This window comes from Hippocampus bargibanti, linkage group LG18, assembly GCF_051943395.1.
Source record: "Hippocampus bargibanti isolate YZ-2025 linkage group LG18, ASM5194339v1, whole genome shotgun sequence".
NCBI lineage: Eukaryota > Metazoa > Chordata > Actinopteri > Syngnathiformes > Syngnathidae > Hippocampus > Hippocampus bargibanti.
Window position 1 is genome coordinate 14462918 of NC_142751.1, and position 17091 is coordinate 14480008.

Here is a 17091-nt window from a genome sequence, read left to right on the forward strand (position 1 = left end):
TCTACGTGGCTATCTCGCTATCTCAATATCTAGCTATCTAGCGAGCTATCTATCTAGGGAGCTATCTTACTTTTGTAGCTAGCTAGCAACGTAGCTTACTTTTGTAGCTAGTTAGTGAGCTATCTACTAAAGTAATGACTTGAGAAATCGGTTTGATTTCATTCAATTTATTTATTTTATCTATATATCTAGCTATCTAGCTATCAATCTCGCTATCGATCTAGTTACCTACGTTTTTATTTATTGTTATATTTATATATTTATATATTTATGTATTTATTTTATCTATCTAGCTATCTAGCTTTCTAGCTATCTCAATATCTATCTATCTAGCGAGCTATCTATCTAGGGAGCTATCTTACTTTTGTAGCTAGCTAGCAACGTAGCTTACTTTTGTAGCTAGTTAGTGAACTTGCTCCTAAAGTAATGACTTGAAAAATCGGTTTGATTTCATTCAATTTATTTATTTTATCTATATATCTAGCTATCTAGCTATCGATCTGGCTATCTAGCTATCAATCTAGCTATCAATCTCGCTATCTATCTAGTTACCTACGTTTTTATTTATTGTTATATTTATTTATTTATGTATTTTATTTTATCTATCTAGCTTTCTAGCTCTCTAGCTATCTGGCTATCGATCTAGCTATATATCTAGTTACCTACCTTTTTATTTATTGTTATATTTCTTTATCAAGTCGTCGTCGTGCTTGAAGTAAATAAACAATGCTGCTGTCAGACAAACGTAAAAAACAAATGAGGCCTTTTGCTTGTTTGGTGACCTTTACAGCAGAAGGTCACGGCGGCAGTTTTGAAAAAGGTCAGCCATCGAGAGGCCGTCATAGATTTGTTAACGACGATACGCTTCGCAAATGGACGACGGCACACATGTAATAAAACAAAATCTAATATGCTTAGAAATGCATACCAAAAAAAAAAAGGATGTATAGAAGCAGCCATAAGTTCCAAAAAGGGCCAAAAGGGTCACCGATGGAGCACAGTAGAAGTTTGTGGAAGCACAAAGACCACGTTGTCACCTTTCAACACACTTGATTTGTTTTTCTTATGTATGTGTGTGTGTGTGTGTGTGTGTGTGTGTGTGTGTGTGTGTGTGTGTGTGTGTGTGTGTGGACAGGGGGTCTTTGTGCACACTCAGGGTGGAGTTTGGTAAGTTAGGACACAAGCGCACACACACCCAATCACCAAAGTTTCATTTGTGAATACAGGTAACATCCGACTTAGGACCGAGCTCCGTTCCGAACGGTCGTAAGTCGAAATGGTTGTAAGTCGAAATCCATTCAATATGTTGAATAGAGACTCGGAGGCTAAATGACTTGCAACCCCCCCCCCGTGGCAAGCATTACACCTCGTGGCCTGTTGGAGCCAAAATAACTACAGGAAACATCTGACTTACGACCGACTTCCGTTCCGACCAAACGGTCGTAAGTCGACATGGTCGTAAGTCAAAATCCATTCAAAATGTTGACTAGACTCGGAGGCTAAATGACTCGCAACACCCCACGCCCTCTGGTGCCATCGCACGGTCGATTGCTGTGCGAGAGTGAGATGCTAACTGGCTAGCCAAAATTGTCGTACGCGTTGCCGGCCTGCTAGCGCGTTGCGGTGCCAGGCGTGGAATTAAAATATATACAATAGGATCTGGAGGTTGTGGTCGTGAGTGCGGGTGGTTGTAAGTCAAACCGGTCGTAAGTCAGATATTACCTGTATTTGGAATTGATTTGGTAAATAACAAAGCTTGTAAAAACGAGGCATTTTGTTTTTTTCATTTTATTTTCTTGTTAAAAAATAAATGCCATTGTTTTTCTGCAATCTGTTTTGGGGCTATGAAATATTGAGCAAACATTTGCGTCACACGTGCAACAAAGCGTCCCCACCCGACACTTTATGAGACACTTGAACGCACCCCAGGGAGCTCGGACTTCATTTTGGGCGTGCATGCAAATGTGTTTTCTGTTACGATTGTGTTCCATTTAAAAAACAAATCCCTGTAATAATCATTGATCATGATTATCAATCCTCAATTTTGGACTTTTATCACCACAGAGATAGTCACAAGTGCCGCTCTGGAAACAGGAAGTGAGCCACAAGCAGCGAGACTTTTAGGAGTCTTTCCTGAGATGTCGCTTCCTGAATGTATCTGGTCACACGCATGAGACGTAAGACGGAGGTGATAAGCGTCCGTGGGAAACGTCATCCTGTGGAAACCCACCACCATCGGTGGTGCCATAATAATCGATATCAATGGCAGGCTGTTCCGTCCATGTGAGTGTGCCTCTTTATGTGTGTACGCGTGTAAACATTTCCTCGGTGGGTCAAATCACTTTGTTATGATTATAACGTCATGTGATAGATGGTAGAAGCAAAAAACAACCTTCGAAGGTCACACAAACAATGCAGCCATGTTTTGTGATATGAGTACAATTTGTTCTGTGGCCACACTCGTCATTCAAAACTTAAACAATGGCCACATGGGGGCACTGTAACACTAACATACTGACCGATAAAAACCGTGTATACAATCAGTTTTTCAGTAAATTACAGTAATATTAGCCGTTTTAGCAGTGAATACAAATATATGACGATATATTCCATAAAATAGCAACAATTCTCCCCTTTGCACTCATCGTAGAAGTATTACCGAGGCATAATTTATTTATGAACACCATTTTATTATAGCTCCGTTTACTTGGTAAAAGTCCGCCACAAAAATATAAATAATAATACATTTCATTTTAAGCGCATTTCGAAGCTCTCAATACATGCAATGTATCTGTTTATCTACTGGTAGTATTTTTATTTAAATGTATTTAAATAACTACTTACGGCGAATAAAATATGGCTTCATACGATGCCAATGAAAAAACAATAACAGTACGACGGACCAGTCAGATCCCTTCGTTTTGTTACCTAGTAACCCGCCGCCCAATAGGAACCCTCCAATCGAGCGCGGATAAATGGATTGCCGGCTAGGCGCTCAATGGCGATGTTTGTGTCTCTTTTTGTTTGTGAGAATGTTTCAAGTTTAAACGCGACGTGGCCTCGCGAACGTCACCAAGGCCGCCACCATGAGCGACAACAGGTAGGTTAACTTGACGCCACATGTTGTGCGGTGACGTGGAGCGAAATTAAGGTAGACGCGTCTGTTTGACGCCGCTGACGGAAGCTAAAGTTAGCCTAGCCTGCTAGCTCACAATGTCTGACTGACATCAGGGAAACGTCGCCGGACGAGAGAAATGGTGTGTTGATGTCACAATTAAATGGTGTCACGTCGAGGGAAGTCTGGGCGATTTGTATTCGACCACCAATTTAAGAACATTTCCATGTTGGCAGAATGATGAGTGAAGAAAACGAAGAAGCAGACATATCGGAAACGTGAGATAAGATTGACGGACACTAATGCTCATTTTTACTTCATATTGCAGACGCACAATTTTATTTAGTCGAAACAATCATCCATTTATTCCGCATTTGTGTGTTTGGGTTGTAGGTCAAATGTTGCAGTACCGCAGGCAAACTGTCGGGGGCGCTGTGGTGTGGGTGTTATTGGATTAGCGTTTTATTAGTAGGGGTGTGACAATGTTTCAATAATAATTCATCACACATTTTCTAATACCGTATTAAAGTGCATTTACATAGCTTTCAAATGATGTATAGATTATTGTTCTATGACAAATAATAAGGAAATAATGGAATTTTTAATTTTTGAAATGTGAGGGGATTTTCTGCCTGTAATTAAAACAATGAAAATATGTGACAGTTCTTTATTACAGTTTAAACTTCATATCATAACTTAATTTAAAGCTTTTGAAATTCTAAACAAGAATGGAAAACACAAGAAAAGATTCAAAATATAAATGAGCAAATATCGACGGTCGAATGCAGGCAGATTTTTGTCAGAAATCCAAAATGGCTGTCACTGAATACTAGGAAAGAAAATTGCGAGCTCTAGAAATATATATGCTAATGCTTCTTTGCTTGAAACTTGGCAGTTATGAAGAAAAATATATATTCTACCACTTCTATGAGTTATAAAAATACAACTTACTCGCATTTATAAACTGTAGTGTAAGCAAAAAGAGCGGAAACTTGAATCCGTTTTTTTTCCCCGTTTCTCATTGTCGTATTTGGAAATTTCAAGAACCAGCATGGAGGGAAATGTGTAATACGGTTCACTGGACAAAAACAATCGCGGTGGAATATGTGACTGTCACGTACCTATTATTAGTCTCACAGTGGAGAAATGTGCATTTCACAGCAGAAAAGTGACGAAAGGAAGAGGAAAGGAAAGAAAGAAGTAGAAAAACTAAATACAGGAGCTGCTGTTGTTATGCTATGTGTAAAATTATTTTTTGAATTTTTGACCAATTGTTGTAAATGGCAGCGTCCAAATGTTTTTGTTTTGAAAACTGCAAACCTGACCCTGAGATATATCTACTTTATTTCCCTTATTGTTATGCAGCAGCAGTGAAGTGTTAGAAGACAAAAGTAAACAGAAGAAGAGGAAGGAGCTGAGCGACGAGCAGAAACATGAAATACGGGAAGCCTTTGAGCTCTTCGACACCGACAAAGACAATGAAATTGACTACCACGAGTTGAAGGTGACTTGTCGCCCCGAAATTTCATCCTCAAGGACAACAGACACCATTTTTTTGGTTTCCTAAACTGACATCAGAAAAATGTTTGATATCATCTAAAATACCCAAAACACGCAGGCTGATATTTTTAGTCAAATGCAAAACCAATCAAAATGACTAAAAGTGTCCCAAAATTGCCACTAAATGTGCTTGGAACTGGGCAGATTCAGATAGTCCCGCCCCCTTGTTCGTGACGTCACGTCAGGATACTCTCTCACAAACAGCCTTGCTCCAGAATCAAAACAATGGCTTCAGAGAGTTCAGATTGGGAGAAGATGCTTTCTTGTTACTCATCCAGTTATGAATATGATTCAAAGAGTTCCGAAGAGGAAAGCATAAATGTTTGCAATCGATTAAAGAAGTCCTTTCATATCAATTCGAGCCGTCAGGACTCCGATGTAGTGTCCCCGAAAATGCACAAGATGGCGCCCAAGCTCCGTTGGAAATGGGCTGATTTGTCTGCTGGGAATTTGTGTCAACTAGTATCAAATAGTAGTCTTGGTGCAACACGCAACGATTCACCATTGCGTTATTTATGTAGTTTTTTTTTGTGGAATTTCACCATCAACACGGATCAACACGAAGTTTTCAGACCAAACAAAGTACCCAAAATGCATTGTGTGTCGCTTTCTCGGTCAGGGTCGTTCCTGACGTGATGTCACGTCAGGAATCGTCACCAACTCGAAAACAAGACTTCCTGAATATTCAGCGCAAGTCTTAAAAAAAACGTAAAATATAGCTGTATGCCGTGGAATCTTTGTAAAATGCGCTCATTTGAAGTGATTGTACAAATTATGGACACAACTTGTCCGCAGGTGTCGGTTGTCCTTTAAGTGGGTACTATAATGGATAACACACAATCTGGTTGACACTTCCGAGAATCGGCTACTAGGGCATAATATTGATCACTTATGGACATTTCCCGCACTCACTGTTTTCTATTTGGTCATCAGGTGGCAATGCGAGCGCTGGGCTTTGAGGTAAAGAAGGTGGACGTCATGCAGATCCTGAAGGACTACGACACACAAGGAACGGGCAAAATAGCCTTTGAGGACTTCAGTACAGTGGGTGAGTAACCCCGAACTCACCCTGAACATGCGTTCACGGGGGTTCACGCTAACTTGTGGCGTCGGGTTCGGGGGGGGGGGTGTGTGCGCAGTAAGCGATCTGATCCTGGATCGCGACCCCAAAGAGGAGATCCTGAAGGCCTTCCGGTTGTTTGACGACGATGAGTCGGGAACCATTAGCTTAAGGAACTTGAAACGCGTGGCCAGGGAGCTCGGCGAGAATACGAGCGATGAAGAACTGCGGAGTATGATCGACGCCTTCGACGGTGATGGGGATGGCGAAAGTAAGTCTCACCCATTGTGTTTCCTGGTTTCAGCTTTTATTTCCAAAATCAAAATGATCAAATTGTTGTTTTGGGATTATCGTTCTCACATCTGTATGAAAAGTAGAAATACAAGTACAGTCATACCTTTGCTTACGAACTTAATTGGTTCCCAGACAGAGTGCAAGGCGAAAAGTGTGTATCCCAAAAAATAATTTCCCATAGGAAACCATTAAAATGAGAATAATCCGTTCCCTGGTCCCCATAAAACAGAATTTTCTAATTTTGTAAACCTTAAAACTACACCAAATATACCTTATTTTATGTATAATAAATGTGCTATGGTATTATAATTAAAGAAATAAACTGCACTGTATAATAAAGTGGTTTTATTTATCTTTGTGATGGTCGTTGATGGCTTGATGGACTACTACTACTATATAATAAAGTCGTTTCACCAATCACATGGCTTTAACCAAAGATTGGGGGCGGGGAATAGAGGACAAAAACAATTCGGCTGCCATTTTCTTTTCAGGAGAACAGCCTCACTCTCTCTGTCTGTAACACCCCCCCCCCCCTCATCACTCATCGTGGCGCTCCGTGTGTATCCCTAAAAATAGTTCGTATGCCAAGGTAAAATTTTCATAAATTTAACGTTCGTAAACTGAAAAGTTCGTAAGCCAAGGGGTTCGTAAACCGAGGTATCACTGTACAATTTCAGAGTTAAAACCTGAGTTGTAAAATGGCTACATGAGTTCTAAGATGGCTACTTGAGTGATCGATGAAAAGGTTTCTTCAGTCGTTACAGCCGGTGTCGGACGTTTCGCTCCTCATCCGAAAAGCTGAGTCGGCGAACTTTTAGTTCATTGGCAAACTTTTAGTTCGCTGACACAGCTTTTCGGATGAGTAACGAAACATCCAACACCTTCAAAGAAATCCAGATGACGGCTGAAGAAACCTTTTCATCGATGGACCGCACCTGTATGACTGTGAGCTTACACAGACCTACATGAGTGAGTCGAAGTTTCGGAACTGACAAGAATCAAACAGCTGTGCGTTTTTATACCATAATTGCACGTTCGAAACCGGAAGTGACGACGTGCGTTTATCCGACAGTCAACCAGGAGGAGTTCTTGTCCATCATGAGCGGAGCGTCGTAAAGATTTTATCCCGCGCTTTGGTCCCACGCTGATGAACTTTGCCCTGTGATGATGTCACCATGCGTGCGGGAGGAATTGTGCGTGTGCAGGTTCGTTTGTGTACGCCATTGCAATTTTTATTTATTATAGTGAATAAATGATTTTGGTTAGTGACTGAACTTGGGACACTCTTGAATCCGTGTACCGATGGAACCTGAAGCGCTTACTTGATAGGTGGCGCTGTGGATTAGTTGGTGAAAGCGCCTGCCTAGTAAACAGGAGATCCTGGGTTCGAATCCCACCAGTGCCCCTTTTTTAATTATAATAATACATTTCATTGATCGGCGCCTTTCAAAACTCTCAAGGTCACTTTACAGTCACAGGATAAGTGTTTCTGTGGGTGAGCAGCGGCAGCCTCACGCGCCAGCGTTTACTCAACCCGGAAGTAACTCAGATAGATATATAGATAGATAGATAGATAGATAGATAGATAGATAGATAGATAGATAGATAGATAGATAGATAGATAGATAGATAGATAGATAGATAGATAATAGAACCCATTTACGCCAAGTGTGTTCATATGGATGCACTTAAATTTGTTTTCAAATGCATTAATGTTGTTTCTTCTTGCCATATTAATGATTGATAATTATATTATTGTGAATTATATACTCCATTTGAACCTATTTGATACTGTTTTGATTTTATTGTGATTTTTTCATCAGTGTTTATATGAACACGCTCGGCGTACATAATCTGACATGCCAACCATGTCATGTCAACCTCTACCCCACCCATTACACCCATCATCAATATAAAATGTGGGGTGCTGTGGTTACCCCCACGACCCCCCCAACCTATCCCATCCCCGCAGCACCTCGCCATGGCAACTAGGCCTTACGGCGCTGAAGGTCATCGGCCGTATTGCGTCGGTCGGGACTTGCCCTCGCACATGCTCAGCTGTCAGAGGCTAAGGCCAGAAATAAACCTGGCCTGCAGTTCCTCCCCGGCTACGACCTCTAAGAACCCCCCCCCCCCACACACACACACACACACCCCCACCCCAACCCTCTTAACTTTCCACGCTATGACTCCATACACTTGCAAGTTATTCGAACCAACTTGTACAAGTACGCTTGTTGTACTCTTGAGTAGGAAAATACACCGTACTAGTTAGTGACTCCCCTATTCACTTCAACACAAAATCCGCACAAAACGCACTTTGTGGAACACACACTGTGTATATGTGCAAGCAGCTGGCAGTAAATACTTTGAGCTATGCCAAACCATGTGACCACACTTGCCCTTTGACCTTGAGTAGGGCGAATTTGCAGAGTTTGACATCGTCGGTAATAATAATAATAATAATAATAATAATAATAATACATTTCATTTCTAAAGGCCTTTCAAAACTCTCAAGATCACTTTACAGTCACAGGATCGGTTTTTCTGCAGGTGAGAAGCGGCAGCCACACGCACCAGCGTTCGCTCAACCCGGAAGTAACTCAAATAGATAGAAAGCTAGGCAGCTAGCTAACAGATGGCTAATAGATAGCCAGCTAAACAGCCAAGCAGCTAATAGATAGCCAGCCAACTAGCTAATAGATAGCTAACAGCTAGCTAGCCACCTGGAAAGATAGCTAATAGATAGCCAGCTATCTAATAGATAGCTAAACGATTGCCAGCTAATAGATAGCCAGCCAGCTGGATAGATAGCTAATATATAGCCAGCTAGATAGATATATAGCTAATAAATAGCTAGTGAGATAGCTAGCCAGCGAACTAGATAGCTAATAGATAGCAAATAGACAGCTAGCTAGGCAATACAATACATATTGCTTGATATACCTGCTAAATTTCGCTTCATGGTCGAACCAAAACAAAAGCAAATGCCTTCCGGCCATTGGCGGTTAAGTCTGCAAAGTTTTCGGATCGCCAGCTACGCACGGCACTCGTCCCTGCCGTCCAGATTGGTTTACGCCGGACGCGCGGCTGTCAGCGCAACTCGAAACCGCAGCCCACATGGCTGGTCCAAAATCCGCACAATTCTTCTGGTGATAATCCTTCAATCACCCGTTGAGGTGCTGAATGTCTTCATGGCCTCCAGAATTTGCTCATGGCGGCCATGTTATTCAAAAACAACACAAATAACCCTTAAAGGACAACCGACACCATTTTTTTGGTTTCCTAACTGACATCAGAAAAACGTTGTATAGCATCTAATTAACCCAAAACACGCAGGCTGATATTTTTAGTCAAATGCAAAACACCAATTAAAATCACTTAGTGTCCCAAAGCTGCCACAGAATGAGCTCGGAACTGGGCGGATTCAGAAAGTCCCGCCCCCTTGTTCGTGATGTCATTTCTTCACAAACTGCCTTGCTCCAGAATCAAAACAATGACTTCAGAGAGTTCAGATTCGGAGAAGATGCTTTCTTGCCACTCAGTTATGAATATGATTCAAATAGTTCTGAAGAGGAAAGCATAAATGTTTGCAATCGATTCAAGAAGTCCTTCCGTCTCAATTCGAGCCGTCTGGACTCCAATGTAGCGCCCTGTTGCGATCAACAATTGCTAATAAATAGCCAGCTACATAGCTACCTAGCTAGACAGATAGCCAATAGATAACAAACAAATAGCCAGCTAGACAGTTGGCAAACTAGCTAGATAACCATATAGATGAAAAAAATACCCAAAATGCATTGTGTGTCGCGTTCCCTCCGTGATGTCACTTCGGGCATCGTCATCAACTTGAACACAAGACTATGACTTTTTAGCGCGAGTCTAAAAACGTAAAATATCGCTTATATGCTGTGGAATCTTTGTAAAATGCGCTAAGTAGAAGTGATTTTACAAATTATGGACGCAACTTGTCCGGAGGTGTCGGTTGTCCTTTAAAGGTTTCTGCTTGCATTGCCAATTGAGATTTGGGATTTTGCTACATTGGGGGTTGGGTGTCGCTAATCTTTGTGGACGCTCAAAACCGTTTGAGATTCTCTCCTTATATATAGGGAAAAAAAAATATATATATATATGAGTCCTGTTATGAAGCCCTTCAAAATAAAGCGCATTCTTGCTGGTATCCAGCTGATCATAATTGATCGCAATGCGAACATTACTGAAAAATTCCTTCCATCTTGGCTACCTTAACTGTGAAAAGTCATTCCAAATCAACAGTTTCAACATGCAAACACACACACACATACAGCATCAATGACACCTCAGCTAAATTTAGCGGGAGTGACACCGACAGGTGAGCTTGCTTCTCGTCAGGGGGGGTGAGGGGTCATTTGTGTGCGGTGTGGATTTGGGGGGGGGGGTCACAGGGTGTGTTGTTCAGGGAGGGGCGGCTAGTTTGGACTACATCTGCCGACTGGTTTGGGAACGTTGACCACTTGTCCATCGTACCTCCTCAAGCCAGCTGGTCTGGCTTGCCGACTTGTTTGAGACAAGGAATCGAACAGGGAACCCACGGCTGGACCTGGTGGCGCCTCTTCCTGGTGAAGACCGTACAGCGGTGAGTCCATGTGCCAAACTCCTTATCTTTATGCGAAATGACCCATAAAAGAGTCTTTTAATGTCATCACGATAACATGCTAGCATAGTTAGCAATTAGGCTAAAATGGCGCTTGTGCCAGCGAGTCCGCCATTTTGTGTTACAACCATTTTGTTGCTACAGCTTGACTTCATGGTAACATGATGTCACTCTTTATTAACTCATTCACTGCCTTTCATGAATTTATATTTGACACAGCGCCATTTCTGAATTTGGGTTTTGTTTTTTCATGCTTGAGTGCCGATAAAGCGCTGACTATGGCCTCTGGCAATGTTTTTCTTTCTTTTCCACAAGTGGGCAGTATTTCCTTTTTTCATGTTAGCGCTTTGTTCCAGCTTCAGCTGTTGTTAAAGCGCTATATAAACCCGTCTTGTATTTTGTACAGTTTCCCCCATTTCAATCTCAGATAACTTCAAACCCATATAATTTAGGAATTAACTCACTGTCAAATGGCTATCTATTCGCTAGCTAATAGCTATCTATTCACTGGCTAATGGATATCTGTTCGGTGGCTAATGCCTATTCGCTGGCTTATAGCTATCTGTTAGCTGGATAATGGCTAGCTATTTGCCGCTTGCTATTAGCTAGCTATTAGTTATCTATTCGCTACCTAGCTAGCTTTATATCTGAGTTACTTCGGGGTTAAGTGAACCCTGGCGCGTGGCTGCCGCTGCTCACCCACAGAAAAAAACGTATCATGTGACTGTAAAGTGACCTTGAGAGTTTTGAAAGGTGCTTAGAAATATTTTTATTACATTTATATATTTTATATATTTATTATATTTATATATTTTATATATTTTCTTTCATGAACAAGCTAACGCGCATCAATTTGATGGAAACACATTGGCTAAAGAGTGAGAAGGGGTGGCAAAATGGCCACCTCTGCCCATAGTTCCGCCCCTAGAAAATTGAAACGATTTACCGTTTTAAAAGTTGAAATCGTGAGAATTTGTTTTAAATGAAATAAAAATATCAAAATGATGAATTAGTGTTCAATAATATTGACTGCAAGACCTGTGGTGTACCTAATGAAGTATGTAGTAAGTGCATTTTTCCACTGGGTGTCGCCAGTGCGTCAATAAAACATCTCGATCAGTTCCACTTGTTGAAACTTGTTTTCTCACGTAACTTGAGTGACGTCGTGAGCTTGCGCGTGCGTCAGGTCATTTCCCGAATGTGTGTGCGTGTGTCGTCTAGGTGGTTGCGTGCGCGTGCCCGGGCTGGATCGCCGCTGGACGGACACTCGGGAACGAGCAAAGACTTTGTGGCGGGAAAGTCACGCTACACTAAAACACACGTCAGAGGTGAGCCCCCCGCCCACCCAGAAACACACACGAGGGCGTGCACGCAATTACACTCGCGCGCGCGTCATCAAAGATAATCCGTCGTTGCGTCCGGGAGGTCCGCGAACGCATCGCGTGTTGTGTTCAAGTAGCGCCAGTCGGTTCGTGGAGCTCACTCGTTTGGTGGGACTGTTGGGACTTCTTACGTCCCGGTTGAGGAGCTCTCCAGCCGGGCTTTACGTGGACCTGCGGCTCGGACCGGAGCCTTCGGTTCCGGTGCGATTCGGACACATGCCGACCGGAACAAGTTTGACTTGGTGAGGCGATTTTGTGTCATCATTATCAATAATCAAATTGAAATATTAGTTTTCTTGCTTAAAAAATAAGTTATTTGTAATACTGTTATTGATGTTGTTTTCATTTCCAGTGGCGTACATTAGTGGTTTGAGGAGGGGGGGGGGGGTATCGAGCACACGCTCCTCCCCAACACTTTTTCATGGAATTTTACTGGAAGTAATTCAAAGTAAATTAATTTTGATGATGATGATGATTTTTACCTGCCATTATGGCCGCAATGCTTGATGACATCACACAATGTTGTTCGTTTCACTTTTCTGGTTTGCCAAATGTGCTTTACGGTCAATAAAATTACTTTAATCTAATCTATCTGGCTAGCCGGCTATCTAGCTAGCTATGGATTAGCTAGCTAGCTATTAAATATCTAGCTATCTAGTGGCTGACCAGCTATTTAGCTAGCTATTTATTAACTGGCTGGTTAAGTATTAGTTATCTAGCTATCTGGCTATCAATTAGCTATCTATTATCTAGTTAGCTAGCTTTATATGTATTTGTTATTCTGGGTTGAGTGAACGCTAGCGCGTGTGGCTGCCGCTGCTCACCCACAGAAAAACTTATCCTGTGACTGTAAAGTGATCTTGAGAGTTTTGAAAGGCGCTTAGAAATGAAATGGATTATTATTATTATTATTATTAAAAGTTTACATCATCATAATGAAGGTGACGAAGAGCAATAGCGTCCGATCAGGCTATAGCTTAAATTATGTTAGCATGGTTAGCCTTTATCCAGGTATCCCTGAAAAATATATAAATGTGAATTTGCCAGTTATATTACATTTTTTTGGTGTACATTGACTACAAAATGTGAAAGTAAGAGTTCACAGAACACACTTTTGACAGTGAACGGGTGCAATTTTCACACCTGAGTAAAACGATCAAAGATGATCAATTAATTTAAGTGGGTTAAACTAATAATAATAATAATAATAATAATAATACATTTCATTTTAAGTGCCTTTCAAAGCTCTCAAGGACACTTTACAGTCACAGACAAGCATAGGTACCATAATAAATAAAATACAATCACAACTAGAATACAATAAATAAAATAGAATTATAAATACAAACAAGAATAGTGAATATTGATACTTAGCCCAGTTGGGTCAGCATCAGTAAAACTGCAAGTAGCCACATGTCATTGGGCCACCATTAATATCAAGATCCCAGAATGGGTTCAATGACTGACTGGCGACCAATCCATTAATTTTTAATATAAATCCTATCATATATCAAGAATATGTCAAGCATAAATCCCCATTTGCGTAAATCAATTGACCATCGTCCATGACAGCCAAGCAAAGCAGCTCGTGAGCTATTTTTAGACAGCTCCCAAAATAAAAAGTGAACTTTTTACCCTTAAATCACGACGATGCAACAAAGAGTTGTGGAAAAAAAGAACAAATGTTTGGACATGTCGCCTTGATGCGTTTACAAACCTTACAAGTCATTTAAGGACACGTGACTGACTTGTGTCACGTGTGCGGACACGTTCGGGCAAAACAGGAAGTTGACCCAGATCGCTTACTCTTTTATCCACAACTATGCCAGTGTTTGTTTGGCCTGGACTGAACTGAGATTTCAATCATCATATGACAGGTTTGGTCCGTCACATTCAGCAGATAATCATTGAAAATGTGGACTAGTGATTTTCAGAATAAAAGTTGTTTTCTATAACTTTTTTTAGAAGAAAATATATATTAAAAAAACTGGTTAGTCTTTGATTTGGCGAAAACTATCCCATATTATACATCAAAAAATGAAAAATATTATATTGAAACCCAAATTTAAGAAACTATAGAAGTCAAAGTGACCCAGCAAATTTAATTTTGACTTGACTTGGTTGGATTGTTGTGCTTTCTAACATTGTTGCCATAAATATCATTCATTTATATTGTAAACTGAAATTTGGGATAAAAAAACTTATAAAATATTAATATTATTAATATTAAAATTAATATTAATATTCAGTCTGTAACATCCATCAGATAATCACCTAAAATGTGGATCTTTGTTTTTCAAAGTAAAAGTGAATTTTTGGGACTTAAAAAAAAAAGTATATATTTTTTTCACATGAAAAAAGTAAAGCAAATGTACTATTACTAGATATATCTCTTATGTTGTGAAAACCTTCCGACATTATACATAAAAAAAATAAACATAGATTTTTTTGACATTGTTGCCATAAATAGCTTTATCTCTTGTTTCTATTTATAATTGTATTGTATTTATTATTGTATCTATGCTTGTCTGTGATGTGTAAAGTGTCCTCTAGAGCTTTGATAGGCGCTTGAAATAACATGTATTATTATTATTATTTTATTATTAATATTTTTTTACTTTATGTTACTTCCGGGTTGAGTGAATGCTGGCGCGTGTTGCTGCCGCTGCTCACCCGCACAAAAAAATATACCTTGAGAGTTTTGAAACGCGCTTATAAATGAAATGTATTATTATTATTATTATTATTATTATTATTAGTAGTAGTAGTAGTAGTAGTAGTAGTAGTAGTAGTAGTAGTGGTATATCAATAAATACAGTATTCATTTATATTGTAAACTAAAATTTGAAAACGAGTTTTGAGTACTTAAGCAGTATTTTATAAAATAAAAAAAAACTTTATTTCCCCCCCTGAATTTACACCAACATTTGCACCAAAACAAAAATGGAAAACCTCGATTGGATGTCCAATACAAGTAACAAAAAAATGACATCAATCCCTTACATTGTTTTTTGTTGGTGCTTGTTTGTCCTTTTTTTACCGAGAAGCAAAGCAGCAAGGTTTTGGCGTCGGCAAGGTTTGGCGTCTGCTGCCAACGAAAGCTGCTCGCGCGTGTTTGTGTTGATTGTGTGTACATCCTGTTAACCTGGCGACCAAGCGCTTAAGAAACGTGCGTGGACGCCGCTCACATGTCACACGCACGAGCTTCATTTCACCACACGGCATCCCCAACCCAGGAAATCTTCCAATTGTTTTTCACAGTGTCTGAAACTCATGACAAAGAGTTAGCGGACACCAGGGTAGACAACTATGAAAAGTTGCCTGCCCCGTTTTTTACAACTTTCAACACAATAAGACGACTAATTGCAAAAAAACCCATTGTTGAAAAAGCTGTCTGAAACTCATGACAAAGAGTTAGCGGACACCAGGGTAGACAACTATGAAAAGTTGCCTGCCCCGTTTTTTACAACTTTCAACACAATAAGACGACTAATTGCAAAAAAACCCATTGTTGAAAAAGCTGTCTGAAACTCATGACAAAAAGTTAGCGGACACCAGGTAGACAACTATGAAAAGTTGCCTGCCCCGTTTTTTACAACTTGAAACACAATAAGACGACTAATTGCAAAAAAAAAAAAAACATTGTTGAAAAAACGGTCTGAAACTCATGACAAAAAGTTAACGGACACCAGGTAGACAACTATGAAAAGTTGCCTGCCCCGTTTTTTACAACTTGAAACACAATAAGACGACTAATTGCAAAAAAAACCCATTGTTGAAAAAGCTGTCTGAAACTCATGACAAAAAGTTAGCGGACACCAGGTAGACAACTATGAAAAGTTGCCTGCCCCGTTTTTTACAACTTGAAACACAATAAGACGACTAATTGAAAAAAAAAAAAAAAAACATTGTTGAAAAAACGGTCTGAAACTCATGACAAAAAGTTAACGGACACCAGGTAGACAACTATGAAAAGTTGCCTGCCCCGTTTTTTACAACTTGAAACACAATAAGACGACTAATTGCAAAAAAAAAAAAACATTGTTGAAAAAGCTGTCTGAAACTCATGACAAAAAGTTAGCGGACACCAGGGCAGACAACTGTGAAAAGTTGCCTGCCCCATTTTTCACAACTTGAAACACAATAAGACGACTAATCTAAAAAAAAAGCATTGCATTGGCTGCTGTGCCGAGTATGCAAATTGCCAAATGAACCGAAATTCCGAAATTTCCAAAGCGAACGAAGATTTAAAAATCGGAATAATTTATTCCGGGCGTCCAGGCAGACGTTATTTCAGACACTGGTTTTCATCCTTTTTCTTCTATCATATTATGTGTTTTTTTTTTCCAAACACCCTCCAAACTGAGGCGTGTCTTTGAAACCGTGTCAATACAACCTCAAAACGCGCTTCGAGGCAGTAAGATCGGGCGTGTCCTCAGGATGAGTGGCAGCTTGTCCAAGCGTGCGGTGGCGACGCAGTCTCCAAAAACAATCCCTTTGCCCTCGCTGCACCATAAATGTAACTCGTTGCTTGTTGTCTTTCAGACGTGTGAGGTGGCAGACTAAAACGTGACACTCGACGACAACAAAAACAAAAAGAAGACAAAAAAGACCCCCTGACCCTACCCCCAAAATGGGCAGAAAGAAAATTCAGATCGCCCGCATTGTGGACGAACGCAACAGACACGTAAGCACAAACACAAGTACACAATGTTGCGTAACTGTGTCAACACAACAATCATTGCTAACAAACCTTGTATAGGTCACATTTTCGGTAACCCCCGGATGGAATTTGGACTCCAGATACATGAACTTGGAATGAATTGACCCCCCCCCCCTCTTACAATACAATACAATACATTGTGATTTATATAGCATACAAGCACTTTTTTTCTAATCACTGCAAACTTTAGCATAAATCAATATAAAGTCTTAAAGGAGAGTAACATATGTGTGTGTGGGGGGAGGGCGAGGGTCCAGGGGGGGGGGGGGGTCGTCTACACACACTTACGTTAGTAGCTTCTGGCTGTTGTGAATGGTTTGTCCC

General features: G+C 40.4%; 2 protein-coding genes and 1 non-coding gene across 6 annotated transcripts in view; all 3 read left to right on the forward strand.

The window, feature by feature from the left end:
• The first annotated feature begins 1972 nt into the window (after nucleotides 1-1972).
• cetn3 (centrin 3) lies at nucleotides 1973-16630 on the forward strand. Of its 3 annotated transcripts, none has more exons than XM_089021138.1 (7): nucleotides 2968-3100; nucleotides 4481-4619; nucleotides 5609-5723; nucleotides 5815-6006; nucleotides 7102-7234; nucleotides 11884-11990; nucleotides 16590-16630. In XM_089021138.1, exons 1-5 carry the CDS (start codon nucleotides 3087-3089, stop codon nucleotides 7143-7145), a joined length of 504 nt encoding a protein of 167 aa, XP_088877264.1. In that variant the 5' UTR covers nucleotides 2968-3086; the 3' UTR covers nucleotides 7146-7234; nucleotides 11884-11990; nucleotides 16590-16630. The 3 variants fall into 3 exon arrangements, with proteins under 3 accessions (XP_088877263.1, XP_088877264.1, XP_088877265.1); XM_089021139.1 differs by having other exon boundaries at nucleotides 2974-3100; nucleotides 4484-4619; XM_089021137.1 differs by lacking the exons at nucleotides 2968-3100; nucleotides 11884-11990; nucleotides 16590-16630 and adding an exon at nucleotides 1973-2283 and having other exon boundaries at nucleotides 7102-7298.
• Nucleotides 7361-7434, forward strand: trnat-agu (transfer RNA threonine (anticodon AGU)). Its single transcript has one exon. It is a non-coding gene; the product is annotated as a tRNA-Thr (tRNA).
• The window catches only part of LOC148884852 (myocyte-specific enhancer factor 2C-like), a 16007-nt gene continuing 9402 nt past the window's right edge, over nucleotides 10487-17091 (forward strand). The window contains exons 1-4 of one of the 2 annotated variants that reach the window (XM_089021117.1): nucleotides 10487-10644; nucleotides 11884-11990; nucleotides 12122-12286; nucleotides 16590-16731. In XM_089021117.1, coding sequence (XP_088877243.1) covers nucleotides 16678-16731 — 54 coding nt within the window. In that variant the 5' untranslated portion in view covers nucleotides 10487-10644; nucleotides 11884-11990; nucleotides 12122-12286; nucleotides 16590-16677. Of the gene's footprint in view, nucleotides 10645-11883; nucleotides 11991-12121; nucleotides 12287-16589; nucleotides 16732-17091 lie in introns of those variants that run through there. The other variant, XM_089021118.1, reaches the window with a different exon arrangement.